The sequence below is a fragment of the Aquarana catesbeiana genome, linkage group LG06, assembly GCF_042186555.1.
Source record: "Aquarana catesbeiana isolate 2022-GZ linkage group LG06, ASM4218655v1, whole genome shotgun sequence".
Classification (NCBI taxonomy): Eukaryota; Metazoa; Chordata; class Amphibia; order Anura; family Ranidae; genus Aquarana; species Aquarana catesbeiana.
The window spans coordinates 151,010,395-151,037,963 of NC_133329.1; the positions used below are offsets into that span (position 1 = coordinate 151,010,395).

At 42.8% G+C, this 27,569-nt stretch overlaps 1 protein-coding gene across 3 annotated transcripts in view; it reads right to left on the bottom strand.

Moving 5' to 3' along the window:
* LDAF1 (lipid droplet assembly factor 1) overlaps positions 1-27,569 on the bottom strand; it is a 241,716-nt gene that overhangs the window by 178,494 nt on the left and 35,653 nt on the right. For all 3 annotated transcript variants that reach the window (XM_073591055.1, XM_073591056.1, XM_073591057.1), the window contains one exon: positions 5,787-5,924. In XM_073591055.1, the coding sequence (XP_073447156.1) occupies positions 5,787-5,879 (93 nt within the window). In that variant the 5' untranslated portion in view covers positions 5,880-5,924. The remainder of the gene's footprint in view (positions 1-5,786; positions 5,925-27,569) is intronic.

Consider the following 27,569-nt stretch of genomic DNA (forward strand, 5'->3'; position numbering starts at 1 on the left):
AACTGGCTTTTTTAAAAAAAAAAACTTTTCACTGCTTCTTGGTGAATGGGTAGGGGTATGATGTACCCGATACCCATTCACATAGGGTGGGGGGCCAGTATCTGGGGGTCCCCTCGTTAACCAACCACCGGGCAAGGGTTGTCGGTTAGAGACCCTTGTCCTCATCAACATGCCCCAAACCACCCATCCCCCCCATGTTGAGGGCATGCGGCCTTGTATAGTTCAAGAAGGGGGGGGGGCACTCGCTTGTCCCCTCCCTTACCTGACATGCCGGGCGGCATGCTCAGATAAGAGTCTGGTATGGATTTTGGGGGGGACCCCGAGTAGTTTTTTTTTTTTTTTTAAATTTTGACATGGGGGTCATCTCAGAATCCATACCGGACCCAAAGGGCCTAGTATGGACCCAGGGAGGCGACCCCCCGTCTTTTTTTTTTTTTCGCTAATTTTCTTGCCAGCAAATTTTTTTTTTAATTCAGCTTTCAGCGGGAACCCCGCTGACAGCTAATGACTCATCGGTTGTTAGGAATGCGGCGGTCGACTTTCCGGACCCCTCCTTAGCAACCAGCTTTATACAGTGTGTTTTACAGTGCGTTTAAAGAGAAAAAAAACTGGTTTAAAAACACAAAGTACACTGAAAAATGTGCCTGAAAAAAACGCATCAAACGCAGCCGCATAGGTGTGAACCTAGACTTAAAGTGGTTGTTAACCCAATTGCCATATATTGCTCTGACACACTCCTAAGCATTGCATGTGTCTTTTTCCCCCTAGTTTAAATGCCTTGTAATTAGGCGTTATAAACTCAGTCACATATCCCCTCTTCCTTGCTGTCCAGAGCAGAGAGAGCCCCGTAGGAGGGACCCAGATTCCTTCTGAGGTATACAAGATACCTCAGAAGAGGAAGCGGTGATCTTTCACCCTGTCCTATGGCTGTGATAAGAAGAAGAAAAAAAAAATGGATGTTTAAATGCACCAGAAAGTTTGAAGACAGTACACAAAGCATATCTATGTTGTAAAAACATAAATTTGATTCCTCAAAAACGAACTTTGTGGGCGGGGTAGGGTTACTATTTACAGATTCACTTTTGCAGACTTGGGATCATTACCATTGAGCAGAGGAGTTGTAATTCCAGGTAATATATTAAATTGGTCTTGCTCAATGCTTATATTTCAAGATGCATGATGGCAGCCTACTGTTACATGATGTATGAATGTCATATATATATTTTTTGAAAGATATAATTATTATATATTTCAGTGTAAATGAATAATTATGTCTATATATCTATCAATAATTTAATTAATATATTGTTAATTATACTAAAATTATTTAAAATCATCATAACAAAAAATAAATTATAATATATTTATACATTATAAATAATATTGCACATACAACCTATACATACATATATACATTTACATACAAACATGCATTCATACATACACACATGTAAATACTCACGTGTGCATGTAAGACAGGAAGGATCAGTGTGACATGCAAGACAGGAAAGATCAGTATGACATATGTACGGACATGGTATAGGAGTTGTCAGGGGCTGTGCGGACATGGTACAGGAGGAGATGTCAGAGGCAGTGCGGAAATAGTACAGGAGGAGATGTCAGAGGCTGCAAAGCAATAACCGGAGGTGGTCAGGGGCTATGAAGGGGTCCGCTATTACACAGACATGAAGAGTCACACGTGCCACTCTGAAGACCTCACAGAGATGAGTGCCACTGCTGACTTACATTTTAAAATTGCGCCGCCAGACACCATTTCATCACTGAGCATGAGCGTGTCTGCCCTAAAATGTCTGAACATGTATGCAGAAATCCGCATCCAATTCGCAATAGTGGGAATCCAGCCTAAAGGGAGTGCTCCTAATCTCAGCTTGTTACCTGTATAAGAGACTCCTGTCCACAGAAGCAATCAATCAGATTCCAATCTATCCACCATGGCCAAGAGTAAGGAGCTGTCCAAGGATGTTAGGGACAAGACTGTAGACCGGGGATCCTCAAACTATGGCCCTCCAGCTGTTGTGGAACTACACATCCCATGAGGCATTGTAAAACTCTGACATTCACAGACATGAGTAGGCATGATGGAAATTGTAGTTCCTGAACAACTGGAGGGCCATAGTTTGAAGACCACTGCTGTAGACCTACACAAGGCTGGAATGGGCTACAAGACCAATCGCCAAGCAGCTTGGTGAGAGGGTGACAACAGTTGGTGCGATTATTCGCAAATGGAAGAAACACAAAATAACTGTCAATCTCCCTCAGTCTGGTGCTCCATGCAAGATCTCACCTTGTGGAGTTTCAATGATCATGAGAACGGTGAGGAATCAGCCCAAAACTACACAGGAGAATCTTGTCAATGGAAATTATAAAAAGTTGTGCTAAATAAAGTGATAAAACAAAGTCCAACATATAATTTAAAAAGTGATAGCAGTCTGACAAGTTGATAGATCCGACTTTTCAAGACATATGCTGAGTAAAGTGCTGAGTGCTAGTAGACGCCAACGGTATCCTTCACCAAGTGAATCACCAACATAAAGTAAGGGTGTACTCTTAACCCACAGGATGGACCCTCTGTCATGAAAGGTCAAATAAGCTTCCAATAGTGTAAAATAACTTTTTACAAAGCTTTTTTTGAGCGCTGTACACAGTAATGCATCAACAGTGCATAAAACATAAAAGCTGCAGTAAGATATTTACAAATCGCGGTGGTTCTCCTCGCCCGACCAGTTTCATCACTAGAGGACTTCTTATGAGTTATTGTCAATGATCTCAAGGCAGCTGGGACCAGTCACCAAGAAAACATTTGGTAACACAATACGCCGTGAAGGACTGAAATCCTGCAGCTACTGCAAGGTTCCCCTGCTCAAGAAAGCACATGTACAGGCCCATCTGAAGTTTGCTAATGAACATCTGAATGATTCAGAGGAGAACTGGGTAAAAGTGTTGTGGTCAGATGAGACCAAAATCGAGCTCTTTGGCATCAACTCAACTCGTCGTGTTTGGAGGAGGAGAAATGCTGCCTATGACCCCAAGAACACCATGCCCACTGTCAAACATGGGGGTGGAAACATTATGCTTTGGGGGTTGGGGGATAGGACAACTTCACCGCATCAAAGGGATAATGGACAGGGCCATGTACCATCAAATCTTGGGCGAGAACCTCCTTCCCTCGGCCAGGGCATTGAAAATGGGTCGTGGCTGGGTATTCCGGCATGATAATGACCCAAAACACAAGACCAAGGCAACAAAGGAGTAGCTCAAGAGGAAGCACATAAAGGTCCTGGAGTGGCCCAGCCAGTCCCCGGACCCAATTCCCATAGAAAATATGTGGAGGGAGCTGAAGGTTCGAGTTACCAAACATCTGCCTCAAAAACCCTAATGACTTGGAAAGGATCTGCAAAGAGGAGTGGGACAAAATCCCTCATGAGATGCAAACTACAAGAAACATCTGACCTCAGTGAGTTTTGCCACCAAGTACTAAGTCATGTTTTGCGAAGGGGTCAAATACTCATTGAAATGAGTTTTCTGGATTTCTTTTCGTTATTCTGTCTTTCACTGTTAAAATAAACCTACCATAAAAGTTATATACTGATCATTTGTCAGTGGGCAAACATACAAAATCAGCAGGGGAGTAAATACTTTTTTCCCCTCACTATGATTTTTTTCAGCCGCTTTGTTTTTGGAAAGGGTCAGGGACTTTTTAAACGCAAAACGGTGCATTTTTTATTTAACAGACTTTAACGGAGACGCTTTGCGCTTTTTAATCTGCCCAAACAAATTCGCAGGGAAATAAAAAAAAAAAAAAAAAAGACATGAATAAACACAAAAAGCACTGCAGAAACAGATCAAAAGCAAACTGCATAGGTGTGAACCAGGCCTTAAAATAAGTAATTATTCATAAAAAAAAAAAGCTTTTTTTCCTATTGTATATACGGTACTTAACCTTTCCAGAAAAGTTTTTTCAATTTGACTTTTAATAGTGGCTAAGCCACTGATACCAACACTCGAAGAATGGAAAGAGCATGTATCAGATTAAATTAATTGAAAAATGATACATGTCTAAGAGGCCAATACTGATCTATCTAATAAAATATGGAATCCCTGGCATGAACTTAGCAATTAGTGATGAGCCAAAAGGGCATGTGGGGCTGGGCACTACCCTTGGTACCAAACCAAATGTTTTTTCTTCAAAATTAGGTGCATCAGGGAGCAGAGATTTTAATAATGCTTAAAGCGGTTGTAAACCTCAGATATGAAGTAAGAACAAAGCATATTCCGTGTGCTTGTCTCAATTAAGAGCACAAACTTTTATTTCTGTCTGCTGCTTCGTTCCTCTGCTATCAGCACGAATCGCTTTCTTTTTTTTAACGCACAATAAAAAAAAATGTGGAGAATAATACTTGGCTATGTGTTTTACTTAGGGAGTAGGCAGTTACATTTTTAAAAATACAATGTAAAATTAACAAGGGACACCAACATAGTTGTATCTTTGATCTTAAAAACTACCAGATAATGGTGTTTGTGGTTTTGGTTTGCCCAAATAAAAAAAAGCATAATATTGTTCTTGATATCACTAGAAAAAAAAAAAAAAAAAAGCCTTTGAAAATTTGTTTGCAATAACTCCATCAGTATCACCAGCTTCATTATTATCCCATTAAAGAAGAAGAGAAGTGTGCGCTGCATTTCGAGATTTCATAATTTGCCACGTCACAAATGTTAATTCTCCATTATGTACGCTAATTTACAAGACCGATTGCTTCTGGTTCGTCCTCGCTTCCGAGCATGCATGTTTGTACTTTGCACTTTTGTCCAACGGACTTGTGTGCACACGATCGGAAAATCCGACAACACACATTTGTCCACGGAAAATTTTAAAACCTGCTAGCCAACATTTGTCCGCGGAAAGTCTGACAATTGTCTCATGAAGCATAAACACGGTCGGATTTACCGCCAACAGCCTGTCAAACATTTCACGTCGGAAAGTCCAATCGTGTGTATGAGGCTTTAGACTCTGCAATGAACTTTAGGAGATAAGTTCGCGTTTGGGAACATGTTACATGTTCCACCCGGTTTTAGGTTGAAACATGTAACATGTTCCCGATCTGCTGCATCTAGTGACAGCAAATGGGGGATCTCCCCCCCCCCCCACTCACTGTCACTAGTAAAAGAAAAACGCCCACCTTTCCACATCATTCATTCACAGAGCTCTGTGAATGGGAAACTATAAGTACCGACAACCTTTGCGGGTGTTGGCTTGCAGTTCTCACTTACCTAGGAGTAAGGATGAGCTCAGGCGTGTTCGCAACCCGCACGTGCAGAGCCCGCCAGGAAGTCGGCACTGCGCAGCATTAATTACAGGTAATGAGACATTTCTCAATCTCTGCAGCTGCGGATCGGGAAAATGGCTAACTGCTTGCCGACTTCCTGGCAGCTCTGCTTAGCTTATCTTTACCTAGGAGCTGTTGAGCGCTCTAGTAGTCCATTGATACTTCCTATCAGTATATATCTGCCTGTCTGTACACGGCACGAGCATATACACTGACAAGTCTGCAGTAATCCAACATGGCACCCGCCATGCAGGACTACTGCAGAACTTTCCAGGCTCCTAGTAAAAAACCCGCAAAAATAGGTGCATTTATTTATTTTTTTTTTAAAAGGTGAACTTATCCTTTAATATAATCCTTGTTTTGCTCACATGATCTGAAAAGGAATATCGAAAAAAATTGCAGCTACACCTAAGGAACAGTAATGTAAAATGTATGGATCACCTTGGTGTTGGTATTGATGGCCTTCTTTACAGAATTCAGCTGCTTCTGTAGTTCCTGCATTTTCTCTGCATAGAAGCTTTCTGAACTAGTCATTTTTTCATATAATGTTTCCAATTAACAGGTAATGGTGGCAGCCTCCTAGAAATAAAAGAAAATTGAATTTGGTTACCTTTTTTGTGGGATGATATTAGATTGTTAGAGCTACATTTTACTGATGATTTTCAAATTTGTATATTTAATGACCAAAAGAGAAAAAAGGGCAGCTGCCTACAGCAACTAGATTCACTTTTTTATTTATTCATACTGCACTAGACATATGATAAGACATACCGAGCAGCAGACAGACAACTAATAGCAAAATAAAATGCATCATTTTTACCTTCTTCCTTCAGCCCTCCAGTATGAGCAATTCTGTAACTGAGTGGCAAGAATGAATAAAGACAGGGTACACAGCCTTTGGTGTCTAATGCAACATTCCTCTGCTAAAAATCAGATCTCCTACATTCTACAGGTCCTATTCTGTCTTGCATTCATGGTGTAAATAAGCTTATATTATGGGGAAATGCATTTCAAATTACTGTACAGGTAAAAGATGCCTGGTATACCAAGCCCTGCACCATATGACAGCACAAACTCTTTTTCCCTAGGCCCCTTTTACACTGCTCTTATTCGGTTTCCCTTCAGTACAGGTGCAGTGCAGTGTACCCCCAATTTACCATAGACTTCCATTAGGTCAGGCGTTTTGGGTGGATTTTCTGTAAGCACACCAAAAGTCCTGCGTACTGCCTCTTTGTTGAGCTTTCAGAAAACTACCAAAAATTCCCAAACTAAATGGCAGTCTATAGTAAAGCACGAATAACCCACTTGAAAACTGCGGGTGCACTACCCTGTGGGTAAACCACACCGAAGCAGTGTGAAAAGCGGCCTTATTGTGTACCTTTATCAAGTGTTTATTACATTTAGTGGATCAAAATATCTTCAATTACTGAAAACTTTGAGACATTTTTTTAGGGGTTTATTGACAGGCTTTGACTTGAGCCAATCGCAATAGTTTGCCATTAGTTTGAGATGCTTCTGATATTATTCAGATTTCATTGAGAGGTGCATTTGGCCTCTAGTAGACCTCTTCTTACATGAATTTGACCTGCTTTAAGTGGTTTTTGCTTTCCAGTAGACTTGTATGGAAATGCAAATCCCGACTGATGTAAATAAAAGCCCTTTGACATAGTATTGGATCTCCCAACACTGATTACGCAAAAAAAAAAAAAAAAAGACTTCCCCCCCCTTCCCAAATCATTAGGTTTGTCAGTAAAAATAAGTCCTTCTTGTGAAAATACTTCTTGGCCCCAAAGGGAACTCAACATGGACAAAAATGGCAACAGAAGTGGTTTTCTGATGTCATGTTCCCGAGGACTTCTTTCAAATTGGTGAAATAGAATAGGGAAGGAAAGGAGGCATAGACCAAACATATGGAGAGTTGGAAAACACCACAAAACTGCTTGCAAGCATGGACAAGTGGAGAGTGGAGAAAAGGTTAATATTCTAATCTTAAAGTGTTTGTTATTTTTATAAGAAAAAAAACGAGACTTTACAAACATGTTATACTTACCTGCTTTGTTGCAGTGGTTTTGCACAGAGCAGCCTGGATCCTCCTCTTCTGTGCTCCTGGCCCCTCCCTCCTGTTGAGTGCCCCCACAGCAAGCAGCTTGCTATGGGGGCACCTGAGCCGAGTCACAGCTCTGTGCGGTCCGGCCCCCTCTCTGTCCTGGTTGGCTAACTGACTTTGACAGCAGCAGGAGCCAATGGCACTGTTACTGTATCTGAGCCAATCAGGAGGGAGAGTCCCGGACAGCTGAGACAGTCGTGGACATAGCTGGACAGAGATGAGGTTCTGGTAAGTATCAGGGGGCTTTCTGCTGCACACAGAAGGCTTTTTATCTTAATGCATTAAGATAAAAAACCTTCTGACTTTACAACCCCTTTAAAGTACAAGTTAAAATAGCACTGCAAGGTGTACATATACGTTTAATAAAATTCAGGAATCTCTGCCCACTCAAATTTCTTCTTAAAAGCAGTGTTGATGTATAGTACACTTCAGTCAAGCAGGAACATTTCCCCTTTTCACTGAGTCAGGGGATAAAGCCTTTCTACTCAGTGATCTAATTTTTTATGCTGGCACCGATCTGCTGCATCTGGCAGCCCTGCTTGCTAAATCCCTAGAGCTGTCAGTGTCATTTTCTTCGGACGAGTCCAGAATGTGAGCCTGCAAATCGGACGTTACTGTTATCTGGGTTCTGATGATCCGTTTGTAAGAGAGAAGATACGAAGTACATGACTGCTGAGAAGCATAGGCTCATTTATGACTAAGTAATTAACCAATACCTTGCCCCACAAAAAAAAAGACACGAAAGCAGATTTAGTTGGAAATAGGGCAAGGCCACAGTTTTATTGAACTCTGCAAATGTAACAACTTTCCAAATATACCAAACAACAATGCCAGTAACAGTTATACTGTGAGCACCCATAAAACAAACTCATAGTCTAAGTGGCTTGTTCTTACTACCAGTACCAGACAGGCATTAGACTGACCCCAGAATTTAACTTGAGGGCATAGCCCATAAAACAATTGCTGGCAAGTCACAACTGCTACGTGCAAGTCCATGGTACAATGGACAGTCCAATGCTCTAAAACATGCACCGGTCACCCCCGTCCTTGGACCCTACCAATCTTAACAACTTAGCCCTATCTCCTTGAACGCCTGGTTTTCAACTACCCGAATGACCACCTCATTAAGAATAACCTTCTTGACCCCCTTCAATCTGGATTTCGCCCTTAACACTCCACAGAAACTGCTCTTTTAAAACTCACAAATGACCTACCTGCAAAAACCAAACGGAGACTATTCTGTACTCCTACTTCTGGACCTTTCAGCTGCCTTTGACATGGTTGATCACCCCCTCCTCAAAAACCAAAAAAAAACAAACAAAAAACTTTACTCCCTCGGTCTCCGTGGCTGTGCTGTTCAGTGATTCTCATCCTACCTATCCCAACGCACCTTTAGTGTCACTTACAATTCTACTTCCTCCACTCCTCTTCCCTTCTCCATCGGGGTCCCCCAAGGTTCTGTTCTTGGACCTCTTATTGTCAATCTACACCTCTTCCCTGGGTCAGCTAAAGGAATCTCAAGGCTTTCAATATCATTTCTACGCTGAAGACACACAAATCTATCTCTCCACCCCGCAACTCACTCCATCAGTCTCCTCACGCATCACTTCCTCAAACTCCACTTGTCCAAAACCGAGCTTATATTTCTTCCCCCACGTGCCTCTTCCCCTGACTTATCTGTCAAGAGCAATGGCACAACCATGCACCCATCCCCACATGTCAGCGTGCTAGGTGTTATCCTGGACTCTGAACTCTCCTTTCGGCCCCACATGCAATCACTTTCCGAAGCTTGCTGCCTCAACCTCCGCAACATCTCTAAACTACGTCCCTTTCTAACCAATGAAACCACAAAGCTGCCGATTCACTCCCTGTTTATCTCTCGCCTTGACTACTGCAACTCCCTCCTCATTGGCTTACCTTTAAATAGACTATCCCCCTTCAGTCCATCATGAATGCTGCTGCCAGACTCATCCACCTTACAAACCGCTCAGTGTCTGCTACCCCTCTCTGCCAATCCCTCCAACAAATTACATTTACAAAAACTAACAATAAGTTACAAAGCCATCTTCAACTCTTCCCCCAGCTACATCACTAGCCTAGTCTCAAAATATTAACCTAATCGCCCTCTTCGTTCCTTCCAAGACCTCCTGCTCTCTAGCTCCCTCATCACCTCCTCCCATATCCGCCTCCAGGACTTCTCCCGAGCCTCGCCCATCCTCTAATTCCCTACCCCAATCTGTCAGACTGTCTCCAAATGTATCCACTTTTAGGCAATCCCTGAAAACCTTCCTCTTCAGAGAAGCCTATCCTGCCTCTAACAACTGCACTATTTTCTTCATTAGCTCATCCCCCACAGCTATTACCCTTTTATATAACTTGACCCTCCCTCCTAGATTGTAAGCTATAACGAGCAGGGCTCTCTGATTCCTCCTGTATTGAATTGTATTGTAATTGTACTGTGTGCCCTAATGTTGTAAAGCCCTGCGTAAACTGTCGGCGCTATACAAAGCCTGTATAATAATAATAATAATATTATTAATAGTACACTGACGAGCATCCCACAGCAGCCAGCACCTGCTCAACACCAGATTGTAGGCCAAGATTAAACATATTTAGGCCAATTATTTAAATTAACCCCATAAGGCCTCTATAAAACACGGTTATCTCCCTCAAGACCCCTGTGGCAGGAAACAAATGCCACCAATCCTGTGGACAAATTTGGAAACCTGGGCATTCACCTTGCGGTGTAAAGGCTTCAAACAAAAGCCAGAAGCAAGAACAAAGTGTGTGACAGACCCAAATCAGACAAGGAACAATGCTGGACCAAACGATAAATTGGTCAAAATGGCACACTATTAAGAAATAACATGCTTAATGGAATAGATTAAATCTACAGACCGTTAACGTCCTACATTGTTACCCCATACATTAATGATAAGAATAAAAGGGACTTAAAACAAATTGTCTGAGGCGTAACAGCTCAGGTAATACCAGTAACCAGCGAAGGCAATGAAAACTGCGACAATGAATTTTGCCAACTGCAAAGGAACACTGTTCTCCCCACAGTGTCAAAATTCAGCATGGCAAGAGGCCCAATAAACTAAAGAGTCAACGATGATCTAAAAGTAATGCTTGGGGGGAATTTGAAATCAGAACAAAAAGGTGAGGATGAACATATAGCAAAAAATGAAATGATTCCCATCTACCTAAATGCCATATCTCTCATTCAAAAAAAATAAAAAATAAAAAAAAGCATACCATGGGCATCTATGGTCTTTGTCCTCGACCGACAAGTTCACTAATCCTAAAAGTGCCAAAGAATGCCCAAGAAAAGGCAACTTTGAAACATGAGGACCCTAAATGCAGAAACAGACAGAGGGCAAAATGGTGAGGATGCCGGTTAAGATGTGCACAGAAAACAGGTGCTGAAAATAAGGGAAGCAACACATATTTCAAACCCTTCAAAGCCCTCTGAATAAGAAAACCCTGGAGATGTCCTCCCAGCAGAATAGTCTAAACCAAAACTATACAGCAGAGACTGGTATCCACCATTAAACCAGCCACATCTTTATCCTGCAGGTAGAAGAAAAGAGCCAGGTGCCTGTCCCGCAGAAAGGAAAAGGGAGAACCCATTGTCAAGTGACGGCACCCATTTGTCCCAAATTTGCCAGCAGGTTACCCAAGAGTTCTGGGAGGGGAGCCACAGACAAGGTCCAACAGGAGTCAGAAACAAGAGTCCACAAAACCTTGAACAAGTAAGACCCACAGCCATCGAAGCCAAACAGCAGAAGTGGTCAAACTGTGAACAAAAGAAGAAATCAGCAATGGAATTAGCTACACCTGAAACCAGTCAACTAAAGACATCCAAGCACCAGAAAAACACAACAGGGAGAACAAAGGTGGAGAGAGTGCAGAGAGGAAGTTAACTACTTGTACCAGACTTATTATCTGTCCAAAAAAAAAACAAAACAACAAAAAAAAATAAATAAAAATAAAAACAAACACACTCGCCTATTCCACAATTTTTCCACCGATAATTCCACTACCATCACAATAGGAAAGAGCTCGAATAGCATCGTGTTACACAACAAATAGTGTTCAACAGACCAGTCACCCTGGAAGAAAATGTCAAAACTATGGGGGCCGAATGCATCCATGTAAAACTCCCAGCTGAGAGTTCAGCAAATCCCCCATGTATAAACAAGAACCACCATTAGGGGAGTGCAAGGACAACCACACTTCCAAGTCATCATGCATAGGTCTGATAGTTTGTACATAATGACGTGTATCGGATATACATTTCATAGCCCATGGTAGACACCCACAGAAGGCATTACACAGCAGAAGTATGCGGAATGCGAAAACAAGATGATGAACCAAAAAAAAAAAGACTGAAGCTGCTACAACTGGAGTTTTCTAGAGTCCCTTGTGAATGTACCCAAGGACAGAATCTAATTTAGCCCCAGGAAGTTGACAGACCATCTCTACAATGTCAATCTCAGGATGGGCAGGACCTTTTGTGTTGTTGGGGAGGAACAGTCAAGATATACAGGAAAGGGGCAAAAGGCAGGCTCAATGTCAGCCTTTACCAGAAGAGTAGAAGTATTGGCAAAACTCAGCAAAGCTAGTGCAGTATCAAAAGTAGAGCATTAGTCCCGGGATTTCGCCTGATCAATACCATTAACCACTTCCTGCCTGGCCGTCATTCTGCTATAGGCCGGGCGGGAAGTGGTTAATGGTGGTATTGAGTGGTTCAGTTCAGTCATGACGTCCAGCAAGATAACATGCCGATGCACGCCCACTGGGGCATGCAGCGTGGCGATCAGTGGTGCTGTGTGTCACTCTGACAAACTGCATCTCCAATCGTAGTAAGCAGCCTCTGACGGAGGCTCCTTACCACGTAATCAGCTGTGACCAATCACAGCGTGAACCAGAAAGTGCCGGTAAACGGCTTTCCTCCGTTTGGACTGACAGGGAGAGCTGACTGGTGGCTCTCCCTGTCGGGGGGGGGGGGGGGGTCTGTGCTGATAATCAGCGTATTGATCACCAGCACAGCTACATCAGATGTGCCACAAACAATGCCAATCAGTGCCCATTAGCTGCCAGTCAGTGCCCCATCAGAAAGGCCTCTCAGAGCCCAAAGTGCTAATCAGTGCCCACAACAGTGCCAATCAATAAAACATGTCAGTACCTCATCAGTACTGCCCATGAGTGTCCAGCAGTGCTGCCTATCGGTGGCCATCAGTGCCGCCTATCGGTGCCTCATCAGTTCCGATCAGTGAAGGAGAAAACTAATTTTTATAACAGAAACAAAGAAAACATTTTTAATGTCAGCCTTTTTCAGTTTGTTTGGCAAAAAATGAAAACCTCAGTGGTGATCAAATACCAAAGAAAGCTCTATTTGTGGAAAGAAAGTAATATAAAAAAATTCAGTTTGGGTACAGTGTTACACGACTGCGCAATTGTCATTCAAAGTGCGACAGCGCTGAAAGCTGAAAATTGTCCTGGGCAGGAAGGGGGGGGGGGGAGGAGTTACCTGTATTGAAGTGGTTAACCAACAAGCCTGCAAGGAAAGAAAAGTGTTGTTTAAGTTGAAAGTTTTCTTGTTCTTTTTTAATTATCGCACCAAGTGCAGAAAACCACAAGGAGCATTAGGGAGGCAGACCAAATGGCCCTGCCATGCGACCCAAGTCCAATTCTTTCTCAGTTTTGCCGGCTACTGCTGATTCAAACTGTAGAGACAACTTTAAATTAGCAGACATAGTAGGCTCATCTGATGGCATTAAGGGGATCTAAAACCCCTGATCAAATCCCAATTGTAAGATCAAAAGCCTGCCTACTGAAAGGGTACTGGTGTAGACAGTGCAACATCCTTGGGACATTCACTGCCATCCTCTATTTTAGGAGGGTCAACCTTTGAACCTGATTTGGGAGGTGGTATATTCCCCATTCAGGAGTTGACTGCTGGGTGGGCACCGCTGCAAAGGAAACAGTTGTGTTTAAAGTGACATGAGGTGTACCACTCACAGTGGCTCTCATTAAACAGCCAGCAGTTGCCCATTTGTATACCGCTGATGCTCTGTGCAGGTGACTGAAAGGAAGTTGGCCTATGCAGGCACATGAGTAATAACCATATACAGAGTAAAAGTCAGCGTTAGAGTGAATAATGTTGGCAGCTAGCTACGCAGGTCAACATACATATACCATAGACTAACATTTCGACATTCAGTTCTTTCCAGGCAGACATTTTTAGACAAAACTGGGTATTAAAATTAAAACAGCACTGCCCTCCATATATTTTGTAGGTCTCCCAATTGAGATCCACATAACTGAATAGGGAAGGGGATAATTCTTTCAGTTCACAAAAGTGCGAAGAAGCTTTGATTTTTCACCTTCAGTATTAACATCAATGTTTTGATTTGTCGGCTGTCTCTGTATCAAAAAGGCACCAGCGTCAGCACATAAAGGAACTCACGGTGCCATTTTTTTAAATGTATTTGATTCTTTATTTGCAAACTGACAAAGAAAAATTGGATTTTTATAAGCAGCTTATCTGTAAAAACTGAGTACCTCAGTTTTTGTAGCAAAGCAAAATATCTAAACCCTAAAAGAGGGGATGGACCTCTGTGTCCCATGATGTACTCCAACAAAAGGATTTTACAGGCAAGCTGTTATAAAAATCCTACTTTCTTTATCGTACATCATGGGACACAGAGCACCATAGTAATCACTATGTGGGACGTCCCATAGCAATGCTATTTGAGGGGAGGGAGAGACAACCCGTAGGGCACCCCCAGACTTGAGGACTTATACTGCTGCCTACAGCACACTGCGGCCAAAAGCGATATCCTCATGCCTCCTTACATCCACCTGATAAAATTTGGTGAATGTATGTACTGAAGACCAAGTTACGGCCTGACAGATCTGAGCCATGGAGGTCTGGTGACGCACTGCCCAAGAAGCACCAACCGCCCTGATAGAGTGCGCCTTGACTTGAAAAGGTGGAATCTTACCCCTTAAATCATAAGTCTGAATTATAACCTGCCGAATGCAATTAGCGACAGTGGATTTCGACGCTGCCTGTCCTTTCTTAGGACCTTTGGGCAAAATAAATTAGACATCAGTCTTCCAAATCTGAGCAGTCTTTAACTAGACTTTGACCACTCTTACCACATCAAGACAATGTAGTGACTTCTCTTCCCTGGAACATGGTTTTTGACAAAAACGATGGCAGGACAACATTTTGGTTCAAGTGAAAACCTGAGACCACTTTTGGCAAAAAGTCTGGACGAGGGTGGAAAACCACTCTGTCCTCATGAATAATTAAGTATGGCTCTTTACAAAAAAGAGCAGCCAATTCCGAAACCCTCCTTGCTGAGGATATAGCAACCAAGAACACTAGCTTCCTTGTCAGAAGGACTAAGGGAATATGCTGTATCGGATCAAATGGCTGTTTTTGTAACCCTGACAAAACCAAGTTCAAGTCCCAAGGGTTCAAAAGGTGATTTAACTGGAGGATTAATCCGCATCACCCCTTGCATAAAACCCCGGACTAAAGAATGCATAGCAAGCGGTCTTTGAAATAAGACTGATAAAGCTGAGACTTGGCCTTTAATAGTACTCAAGGCCAACTTCATCTCTACCCCTAATTGTAGAAAGGCAAGAATTCTGCCTATGATATAGCTCCGTGGGTGCCAACCCTTGGATTCACACCAGGAAACATATGCCCTCCAGACTCTTATAGTCTGGGAAGTTGGCTTCCTTGCATTAATCAAGGTAAAGATAACTGACCTGGATAGCCCATGTTTCTTCATGATGTGGGTTTCAATGGCTAATCGGTTCAATTTAGCGTTTGTAAGGTAGGATTAAATATCGGCCCCATGTAGGTCTGACCATAGTGAAAGGGACCATGGATCTTCTACTGCCATCTTTACGATTTCTGCATACCATGACCTTCTGGGCCATGCTGGTGCTACCAGAATTACCGGCTTTCTTTCCAGCTTGATCCTGCAAAGAAGTCGAGGAAGCAACTGAATAGGGGGAAATGCATCGATCAGCGAGAACTGATCCCCCGGGGTCACCAATGCATCTGTTCCGCATGCAATTGGATCCCTTGTCCTGGACACAAAGTTGACTAACTTCATGTTGAATCTGGACGCTAGAAGATCTACGTCCGGAGTCCCCCATCTTTGGCAAACCGCTCGAAAAATGTCAGGGTGAAGGGACCACTCAGCCGGGAACAAGTGCTGGCGACTTACGTAGTCCGCCTGCCAATTCTCTATTTCTGGAATGAAGACTGCCGATAGGCAAGGAACATCCCTTTCTGCCCAAGCTAGAATATGGTCCCCCATTCTGAGCTGCGTGACCCTTAATGCCCCCTTGGCGATTTGATATAGACCACAGCTGTGACACTGTCAGACTGGATCCTGACAGGAGAATCCCGTAACCTGAATGTTCAGGGCTTCAGAGCCAGACGCACTGCCGAATCTCTAGCATGTTGATGGGCAAGGCCTTTTCGGTTCTGGACCACTGTCCCCGGACAGTTGTCTTTTCCAGTACTGCTCCCTAACCTGAAAGGTTGGCATCTGTCATTACCACTTTCCAGTAACTGGTACGAAGGTTTTTTTTAATTCTGCAGATTCCCGGATACCGAGCACCAACTGAGGCTCTGGAACACCTTTGTGGACAGCCGCATTGGCAAATCTAGAGCTTGAACCGTTTTGTTCCAAGCAGACAGGATACTGTTTTGCAACAGTCCGGAATGGAACTGGGCATAGGGAACCTCTTCGAATGAAGCCACCATCTTTCCCAACAACCTCATGCAAAAGGCGAATGGAGGAATCTCTTTTCGACCTGACCATCTGCACCAGCTCTCTTATGGCGTTGATCTTGCCTGAGGCAAGAACGCCTTCTTCTGGACTGCGTCTATGATCAGACCGAAGTACTCCAGCCTTTCTAACGGTTTTTAAGGAAAACTCCTCTAACCTGGCTAGAGGTGGGGCCAGAACTTTTTGTAAGCACCCAGGGTGCTGTAGCTAGCCCGAAGGGCAAGACTACAAACTGAAAGTGCTGCTGTTGTACTTCGAACCGCAGAAACCTTTGGTGAGCCGGAAATATAGGGACATGCAGATCTGCATCCCTGATGTTGATAGACGCCAGAAGTTCTCCTCTTTGTAGGATACAAACTACTGACCTGATCGACTCCATATGAAAGGAGCAGATCTTCAGGAGCTGATTTAGATTCTTTAGATCTAGAATGGGTCTGACATCACCCGTCGGTTTTGGTACCGTAAAGGAGGTTTGAATAAAATCTCAAACCTTGCTCTTCTGTGGGGATCTGTATGATCACCCCGAGCCAATAATCGGTTAATGCCCAAAACAGAGATTGCTTTTTCCCTGGATCTTTGGGAACGTTTGATCTCAGAAAACGAGACGGCGGAAACTCCTGAAATTCTAGTTTGTATCCTAGAGACCCCATGGGGATGACCCATCTGTCCTGATTTCCTCTTGCCAGACTTCTGAGTATTGCAGAAGTCTTCCCTCCCCACTCCGGCGGGGGGCGCCTCTTCATAATAAAGCTTTAGAATTCTGCTTTGCAGATTTCCGGCCCTAGGTCGTCTTCTGTGCCTGACCCTGAGGCTTTCCTCTAGAGTCCGACGGTGGAGGCCATCGCCACTGCCTAGAGGTGGATGCCCCTGGCGCAGGGGAAAGAGTCAGTTTAAATGCAGGACGTTCACATTTTCTCTTGATTGGCAAAAGAGTACTCTTCCCACTAGAAATCGTTTGGATGCATTTGTCCAAATCATCCCCAAATAGTCGATCCCCATGAAAGGGAAATTAGTCAGATTTTCTTTTTTTTTTTTTTTTAAACCACAGGGTCCTACACACGTGTACTAGCATAAGCGCAAGGCGGGACGCCTGGTGAATAGAGTCTTCCATGGCGTCTATGACAAAACATAGCACCCTTGGTAGTTTGGCCAAATCGCGGACCTGTTCTGCAGGGGTCTCCTTAAGGGCCTGTCTAAACTGGACCTTTAGGGACTGACAGATGCCTATTGCAGCGACTGCAGGCTGAGTAACAGCCCCTGCCAAGGAAAAAGAGTATTTTAACAGGAATTCCAACCCTTTATCTGTGGGATCTTTAAGCATTTGTGCATTGTCTACTGGAAAGTTAGACTATTATTTGTACTGGAAATTGCAGCATCCACTGCTGGTACATTCCATTTTTTTGTTGAATTTCTCCTCCATGGGATAGAGTGCTGTATATCTCTTTGGAGGGAGAAAATGCTTATCCGGGTGATCCCATTCAGCATAAATAAGCTTTTCAAGTAATGTATGTACAGGAAACACATGAATAGGTGAAGGTTTTAAAGGAACCTAAAGGAAAAACAGAACTTTCAGCAGACTCCGTTAGGGGTAGCTTGAAAGAGGCACGAACCATCTCCGTAAGAGTTTGAACCAGCAATCTCTCAGATTGCGAGGCTGAAAAAGGTTCATCTACCACTGTTTCCTCCGCAGAGGAGTAATCGGTTTGCCTTTTCTCCTGATCGCCTTAGGGTAACACCTCATCCTCTACCCACTGTTCTCTTGATTAGAGGTCTGAGGTGGGGGAGACGGATCTAACATGCTTCCTATCCTTTTAGATAGGGGTGCGATTTTTTTTTTTTTTAAAGTCACTAATCTTCCTTCTAGGCCCTGCAGGGCAGAGAACGCATCTTCAGTCACGTATACAGGAGCTGAAATGTAAGAAGCAGCTGCACCACCAATTGTATCTCAAGAGAGGATGTCTGTGTGGAGTGGTGTCTTTTTTGGGAGCCATAGTTCGGACTACAAAAAAGCAGAGGCACCAAGTAAAAAAGGAACACCTCGTTGAGCAAATAGTCTAGCAAAAGAAAATGCCGCTAGTAAAGTTCAGCTTTAGTGCTGTGTGTAAATTTTATTTCCCGAACTGGAAATGCCTGTGCGTGCCCCCAGCGCTCCTGTGTCCTGTGTGTCAGGTTCCAGCTGTGAAGCGTCTGTCTGTTGTCCCCATCGCTTCTGCGCTGTGTGCTCCTCGTGGACTTACGTCCCGCACACGGAGCCGTGCCTTAGCCACGCCCTTAAGCCACGCCCCCTCCATCAATCACACACGTCCTCCCCTCCGCATAGCTAGCCCTAGTCCGCGGATGGCATTTGATACGCTCCTTGAGTGAGGGCAGGCAAGGGAAGGCTGGGAGGTGGGAAGTGTAAGAACTTCTGTGGGAAAAAAAAAAAAACAAACTTAATATATGAATGGGGGGGGGGGGGGAATACGAGCTACAGTTGTACCTCCCTTCCACCGGGGGGGGGAAATGTTCTGGATGAGGATCCCCCTGGCTTGCTGAAACCACACACGTGCCGTTTAGCTGGGACTTCTGAGCTGACTGAGAAGCAACGTACGATGGTATGCAATTACTCCCTCTAGTGGAGACTTTAGGCATGACAACATTTTACTTATGTAAGAAAAAAAAAGCATAGGTGGACTATTTACAGTTCCTAGGCTTCTTCCCTTACCTTTTCCTCAATGCAGAATACAGCTGTAACAGACAGATCCAAACTTCACCCATCACGGCGGGCTGCATTAGTAAACCTTCAAAGACCGGGTCCCTATTATAGGAGTTCCACTCCCTTGGACCTGTATAGCACCCCTCAGGAAAAACTTTAGGTAATGTAGCATGACCAAAAAAGTCCTAGGGCCTAGCCCTGCAAAGAGGCGTTGCAGGCAAAACCTCGTGCTTCGTATACGAGGCCCAGGTACCATTCACCTTGAGCTCAGTGGCACTTTGGATGGATCCGGTCTATGGAGACTGTTTAAATCCAGCAGGGATCCCTCCAGCTTTGGAGCTCTTCAGAACAACACCTTAGACACTGGCGAAAAAACTGAGGTACTCCTGAAAGGAGGAGGGGTTATATAGGGAGTGAACTTCCTGTATTGGGTATACCAGTGTCCATCACCTGAAGGTGCCTATATACCCACATATATGGGGTAGGCACCATAGCTGGCATGACACCCAAATAAAAAACTGATTTGACTGCTGCAAAAATGCATCAGTGGCCCTAAAAAACAGCTACACTTGATATGCCCCAGACCACCCCATAATCATACTTGCCCAGTGGATTAGAAGGACTGACGATTGCCTTCAGAAAGAGCTAGGAGGGAGTCTCAAGTCCAGGAGTTGACCCTGTATGTCAGAGGTTGCGCTGAGCGAAGAGCAGAAACATGCAGGTTTAATAAGAAGCCTTCTGCCTCAAGTGACACAGAAGCCCTGTCAGAGATTCTGAGACAAGGTCACTTGGGGAGGCTGCAACACTGAAATTACCTGTTGCTGAAGAAGAGGAGAGCTGGCTGGCATGTAGGCTAAGCCAGGGATGCAAAGTTAATGATGAGAGCCTCCTGCTGTACAGAAACATGATCCCTCACAGGGCAGTGAGAGGAGCTGAGTGAAATGATGGAGGGGATGAGAGCTGACAGTATACATGAGTTCCTGCCCTGCAGGGCACAGGGAGCTGAGTCTGACAGAATCCAGGGCAGCCACAGGAGAAGCTGCAGGCACCCGAGGTCCATTCGCATGTGATGGCAGTGCTCTGGGAAGCCTAGAATAGGGCAGGCGGTGTCCATTAATAGAGGCAGATGCTGTATTAGAGGCACTGCTGTGGCAGAAAGAGCTAAGGGTGATGCGGGCAGAGTGAGGGACTGGCACAGGAGTGGAGCTAGTAGCTTTAGAGGGGGGTCCTGTGTCTGGCTCTATTAGAAGTGGCCCTGGAGGGGCTGGGACTCGGTCTGGATGGAGGGAAAATGCATCAAATGACCCTGGAAGAGAAAGGCCTGGCAGCAGGGATAATTAGCAGGTGTAGGAACTGAGGGGACAGTCTCATCATTAAGAAGAGGAAGGAGCCAGTGAGCCCAACATCTGGATAAAGGATCCAGTCCACAATGATACAGGGACGCTGGGGAAGGACAACTCTCGTGCCAGTTGAATCTCCTCAGAGCCCTACTCTTGTGACAGTTGAATCTCCTCCGAGCAGCTAGACGTGTCGCAGTGTAGCCTTTTCCTAGAGTTCAGGCTCCACCCACTCACCTCAGGTCTTTGTAGCCGCCATTTAACTTTCCTTTTAGGGTGACACCCACAGTGCCATGTTTCTGGCCAGCAGTCAAGGCTCCCTTTCCCTAAAGGTGGTTTAAGAGGTTTAAAACCTTATTTGAAAGCTTGCAAGGTAAACCCCATCAATAAAGCACACAAATAAGGTAAAAGCATAGGAAATCACCAGGTAGCTGTATGAAACCTCAGGTCAGTTAAATAGTCCTCTCCCATCCGGTTTAATAACCAGTGACATTACACATCATTACATTCAGGAAGCAGACTAGGGGGCACCTCTTAACGATTTCATGTTTCCCTCCCTTTTCACTCCGTCGTCTGATCCACATCCATGTCAACTCCCCACATGCCTGGAGCACTCTCACGCAGGGCCCTGTGATTTATTGTGGTTACAAGTTAGGGCTCTGTAGGTCTAGTTGAACATCTGAGGCCCATGAGACATGAAAGTCTACTCACACCAACAATGGGGTGACCACTTCCCCTAACCACCACCATCAACTACTCGGTTGATCAGATGTACTGTTAATTGTAGTGTTAATTTTGTTGACTAAAACATTTTAGTCGACTAAATGAATACTATTTTAGTCGACTAAAATACGACTAAAACAATTGAGATGACTAAAATACGACTAAGAATTGAAATGGCATTTTAGTCAAAAGACTGACAAACTAAATTGAAATTTGACTCCAAAATTAACACTGGTCTGTAGTGCATGTTCATACCTCAATACCATAAATAATAACAGATTAGATTTTTCACTCCAGCAGCATAAGAGTTGAGAAATTGTAAAGAAAGGTTAACTAAATGTATTACAATTTAACTACACCCATTAGATTTTAGACAACAAAAATTCGTTTTTTTCAACTAAAATGTACTGGACATTTTAGTCGACTAAATACGACTAAAACAATTGCAGAAGACTAAAATGGGACAAACTAAAATGCCATTTTAGTCCTAAGACTTATGCCACGTACACACGATCGGAAATTCGGCCAGCAAAAGACCGATGAGAGCTTTTGGTCGGAAAACGCGACCGTGTGTATGATCCATCGAACTTTTGCTGGCCGAATTCCAGCCAACAAAAGATTGAGAGCATATTCTCAATTTTTCGGTCGGAAAAAGTTCCTATCCGAAAATGCAATCGTCTGTAGCAATTCCGACGCACAAAATTCCTACGCATGCTCGAAAGCATTGAACTTCATTTTCTCGGCTCGTCGTAGTGTTGTAGGTTACCGCGTTCTTGACGGTCGAAAGTTCAGCAAACTTTTGTGTGACCGTGTGTATGTAAGGCAAACTTGAGCGGAATCCTGTCGGAAAAGCCATATCTTTTTCCGACCAAAATCCCGATCGTGTGTACGCGGCATAAGACTAAAACTAAATCAAGATTTGCTGCCAAAAGGTATTTCTTGAGTTTTGCACTTTCCTCTCTGTACATTGCATGTTCCTTGGCTGTTCACTGCAATTCCTTTTAACCACTTGCCGACCGGGCCATAGCCGAAAGACGGCTACAGCGCGGTCGGCTTATTCTGGGAGGGAGTCCATGGACGTTCTCCCAGAATCCCGCTCTCGCACGTCCCCTGGTGTGTGCACCCGAAAACATCCGTGACCGCCGGGTCCAGGGGACCGCGGCCGTTTACCATGTGATCGCTCCGTCAAATGACGGAGCGATCACATGTAAACAAACCGGCGTAATGTCATGACGTCCTTGACTTTGTGCGGGAATATCTGAATGATGCTTGCAGCTACAGACATCATTCAGATATCAGCTTTTTCAACCGGCGATTACCTACACCATAAGAACGATCATAGCAGCTGTTCCCCTGCTTGATCGTTCTTACGGGAGGCAAGAGGGGACGTCCCCCACTTCCCATCGCCCTCCGGTGCTTCTACCGACTGCTACAATCGAAGCCAGGATAGTTTTTTTTTTTCTAATTTCAGGCTTCTCAGCCTATAGGTGAGATATGGGGTCTTATTGACCCCATATCTCACTGTAAAGAGGACCTGTCATGCCATATTCCTATTACAAGGGATGTTTACATTCCTTGTAAATAAATAATAAAGTAAAATGAACAATAAAAAAAAAAATTTTTTTAAAAGCACCCCTGTCCGTGTGCTCGCATTCAGAAGTGAACGCACACGTAAGTCCCGCTCACATATGAAAACGGTGTTCAAACATGTGAGGTATCACTGCAAACTTTAGAGCGAGAGCAATAATTTTGGCCCTAGACCTCCTCTGTAACTCAAAACATGTAACCAGTAAAAAGTGTTAAATGGGGATTTTTAAGTAGTGAAGTTTGGCGCCATTCCACAAGCGTGTGCATTTTTGAAGGGTGACATGTTAGGTATCTGTTTACTCGGCATAACTTCATCTTTCACATTATGCCAAAACATTGGGCTAACTTTACTGTTTTGTTTAAGCACTGTAATAAATGGCTTAATATTGTATAAAAAGCTTTCAATAATGATGATTGCTCGTGAGACGAATTTAGGAATTATGTCTGCTTGAGTCAGCTTAAATCAAACTGTGTGTTTTATTGTACACACATAAAAACTTGGAAAATACTTACAAAAATAGTACATTCATATTCAGAATTAGTGTTGTTTCATATATGCAAAAAATGTTCAAATATAGTTCATTTGTTTCAAAGATCTGAAAAGAGTTCTTAAAGTCATGTGCTTTCCTTTGTCTTGGCTTTTTAAAGATGGCCGTTTAACTTCTTGTGTCCTGGAAGAAATGCTGTATGCATAGAAGAGAGAGAGCGAGCTGTGTGTCTTGAAGAGGGAGATGTGTCTGGCTTAGAAGCAGGAAGTAGCAAGAGAAGGGAAACTGTTTTCCCTCTGAATATATGAACTCAGTCTTTCAAATTCGTTCCCAAACACAAATCCCTCCCATACACTCCCCTTTCTCCTCCTTCCTTAGAGTGGGGGCTAACAGAGAGCAACATCTGGTTCCTCTTACACAAACCTTCTCTTCATGAAACAAGATATGTGTGAGAGAGACGTTCAGACTATACATCAGACCACTTAAAACAAAAACGCATATATCAAACAGAGTATATGTTACATAGGAATATTTTGAAACCATACATATATTATTTACAAAATCCATCAATTTCTGACAGGGTCTTGACTTGCAGTCTCCGTCATTGAGTCGCCATCTGAATGTCATTAGCTCAAAGTCTATCATTCACACAATTTTAGAGAATGCATATTCTTTTTAATAAAGCCAATTAAAATTTAGAGATATTAAGAATATAACAAGCACAAAACTGTTTTTTTTCCCCAAAAAAAGCGCTAAAAAAATTGCTGCGCAAATACCGTGCGAGATAAAAAGTTGCAACAACCGCCATTGTATTCTCTAGGGTCTTTGCTAAAAAAAACATATGTTTTGGGGTTCTATGTAAATTTTCTAGCAAATAAATGATGATTTTTACATGTAGGAGAGAAATGTCAGAATTGGGCTGGGTGCTCCAGAATGCCTGAAGGTGCTCCCTGCATGTTGGGCCTCTATGTGGCCACGCTGTGTAAAAGTCTCACAAATGTGGTATCGCCTTACTCGGGAGTAATAGCAGAATGTGTTTTGGGGTGCAATTTGTGGTATGCATATGCTGTGTGTGAGAAATAACCTAATATGAATTGTGGGAAAAAAATGACAACTTCAAAAAACTCACCATGCATCTTTCTAAATACCTTGGAATGTCTTCTTTCCAAAAAAAAGGGTCATTTGGGGGCTATTTGTACTTTTCTGGCATGTTAGGGTCTCAAGAAATTAGATAGGCCGTCAGTACTTCAGGTGTGATTAATTTTCAGATATTGGCACCACAGCTTTTGGACTCTATAACTTTCACAAAGACCAGATATACACCAATTTGTACTTTTTACCAAAGATATGTAACATTACAAATTTTGGCCAAAATTTACGAAGAAAAATTACGAATTTGCTAAATTTTATAACAGAAACAAAGAAAAATTCATTTTTTTACCGAATTTTCAGTCTTTTTTTCTTTATAGCGCAAAAATAAAAACTCAAACGGTGTTTAAATACCACCAAAAGAAAGCTCTACTTGTGTGAAAAAAAGGACAAAAATTTCATATGGGTACAGTATTGTATGACTGAGTAATTGTCATTCAAAATGTGAGAGCACAGAAAGCTGAAAATCTGTCTCGTTAGGAAGGGGGTTCAAGTGCCCAGTTGTCAAGTGGTTACAACACAACACTTGCTTGTTTTGCATACATGGACAATGAGGCATTGAATTTGCTTTCATAACTTTACTGAACATTCTGAAATGGTTTACAAACATTCAATTCCATAGGGTTTACAAGGGAATTAGGTGATGTGGCAATTATAGTCCCAACGCTTCCTACTTGTTGAGAAGGGAGGGCGAATAAGGTTTACTAAAAACAAAACTCCCTGTAGTTAACCACTTCAATACAGGGCACTTCTACCCCTTCCTGTCCAGGCCAATTTTTAGCTTTGAGCATTTTGAACGCGTGGTCATGCAGCACTGTAACAAACAAAATTTTTATCATTTTGTTCACACAAATAGAGCTTTCTTTTGGTGGCATTTAATACAAAAGTTTTAATTTTTTTGCTAAATAAACGAAAAAAGGACTGAAAATTTTGAAAAAAACAAAAACAAAAAAAAAAAAAAAAAAAACACTTTCTTTATTTTGATTTTATAATTTTGCAAATAAATAATTGTTCTTAATAAATTTAGCCCAAAATGTATTCTGCTACATTTATTTGGTAAAAATAACCTAAATCAGTGTATTTTATTTAGTCTGTAGGAAAGTTATAGAGTCCACACTATAGTATATAGATGTTTCTGGATGCTGAGTCATGGGGAAAGCAAAAGAATTGTCAAAGGATCTGCAGGAAAAAGGTCGTCGTTGAACTGTATAAAACAGGAAAAGGGATATAAAAAGATATCCAAGGAATTGAGAATGCCAAACAGCGTTCAAACTCAAAAAGAAGAAGAATGAAGTGTAAAATGCGGGGTTCTGTTGAAACCAAAATAAGGTCAGGCAGACCAACTAGAATTTCAGCCACAACTGCCAGGAAAATTTTTGGGATGCAAAGAAAAACCCACAAATAACTTCAGGTGAAATACAGGACTTTCTGAAAACGTGGTGTGGCTGTTTCAAGGTGCCCAATAAGAAGGCACGTGAAGAAAGATAAGCTGCATGGTGTTGTCACCAGAAGACCACAAAGTATTCTGCTTACAATTCGCCAAACAGCACGGAGACAAGCCTCAAACCTTCTGGCACAAAGTCATTTGGAGTGATGAGACCAAAATTGAGCTTTTTGGCCACAACCATAAATGCTACATTTGGAGAGGAGTCAACAAGGCCTATGATGAAAGGTAAACCATTCCTACTGTGAAACATGGAGGTGTATGCTGATGTTTTGGGGATGTGTGAGCTACAAAAGGCACAGGAAATGTGGTCAAAATTGATGGCAAGATGAATGCAGTATGTTATTAAAAAATAATTGAGGAACATTTGCATTCATCAGCCAGGAAGCTGTGCATGGGACGTACTTGGACATTCCAAAATGACAATGATAAAAAGCACAAGGCCAAGTTGACCGGTCATTGGCTACAGCAGAATAAAGTGAAGGTTTTGGAGTGGCCATCTCAGTCTCCTGACCTCAAAATCATTGAGCCACTCTGGGGAGATATCAAACATGCAGGTCATGCAAGACAGCCCAAGAATTTACAGGAACTGGAGGCTTTTTGCCAAGAGGAATGGGCAGCTTTACCATCTAAGATAAAGAGCCTCATCCACAAATACCACAAAAGACTTCAAGCTGTCATGTATTAAAAACTGGGGTATGTAAACTTTTGATCAGGGTCATTTGGGTAGTTTCTGTTGTAATTATGATTCAAAAAGAGTAAACACAGTTGATTGATAATAAATGGCTTCAGCCAAACACCAATGAGTGAAAGAAGTTTTCGTGTTATTCATATTATCTTTAAAATTTGCCAAGAAATCAAATTCTGCCAGGGTATGTAAACTTATGAGCACTAGAACTATAATAATTTATATATATATATATCAGAATAATAATATTATTAAACAGAGTAAGCGTAGTCAAAAAAAAAGCAGAGTTCAGTAACTGAATCGGGTAGTCAGCCAAGCAAATGTCATAGCCAGAGATAAACATAGTAGTACAGCAAGCAGGATCAGGAGCCAGAAGGAACGTCAGCCAAGTCTTCAACAGGAACGCAGGAGAAAATCACTGTGATGTTGACAAAGGTGAAGGCAGAGATCAAGTGAGCTGGATGAATTTAAGTAGGCAGGACTGACGAGCAGAATCAACAACAGCTGGGTAACTGGGGAGAGAGACGGGAGCTGGCAATTAGCCGACAGCTGAGCGGCCAGCTCAGAGAAGGAAGGGCTGAGCCCTGACACACATACATATACATATATATATATATATATATATATATATACACATATATATATATATATATATATATATATATATATATATATATATATATATATATATATATATATATATACACACACATACACACACGCTTTTTTTTCTTTTGATCACTTGATCTGTTCTCAGCTGCTTAAGGACCTGAGCGAGCTAGATGTGGAGAAACAGCAGCACACTGATCTTCACAGTGAATGGCTGTGTGTGTGTGTGTGGGGGGGGTCAGCACAAGTCTTGGCCATTGGCGGACAGGCAGACTGCACTCCTAAGATAGTCAGACCACACTGGGAAGGATGTGCTTCTATGCTTAGCCTGGTTAGTGTGAAATAGGAAAGCAGGAGGATTGGGAGAATTACCTGGAATATCACACGAAGGAAGAAATGCAAAAAGAAAAAGGATACTTTTTAGCATATCAGGAATATGAAATGTTGGGGTAATAAACACTCAACATGTGTAACTCAACTCAACACAGGTACAAACAAATTATCATAGTAATAATACTATGGTTTTTCTGCACCAAAACATAAAACTGAAAATGTACACATCACCATTT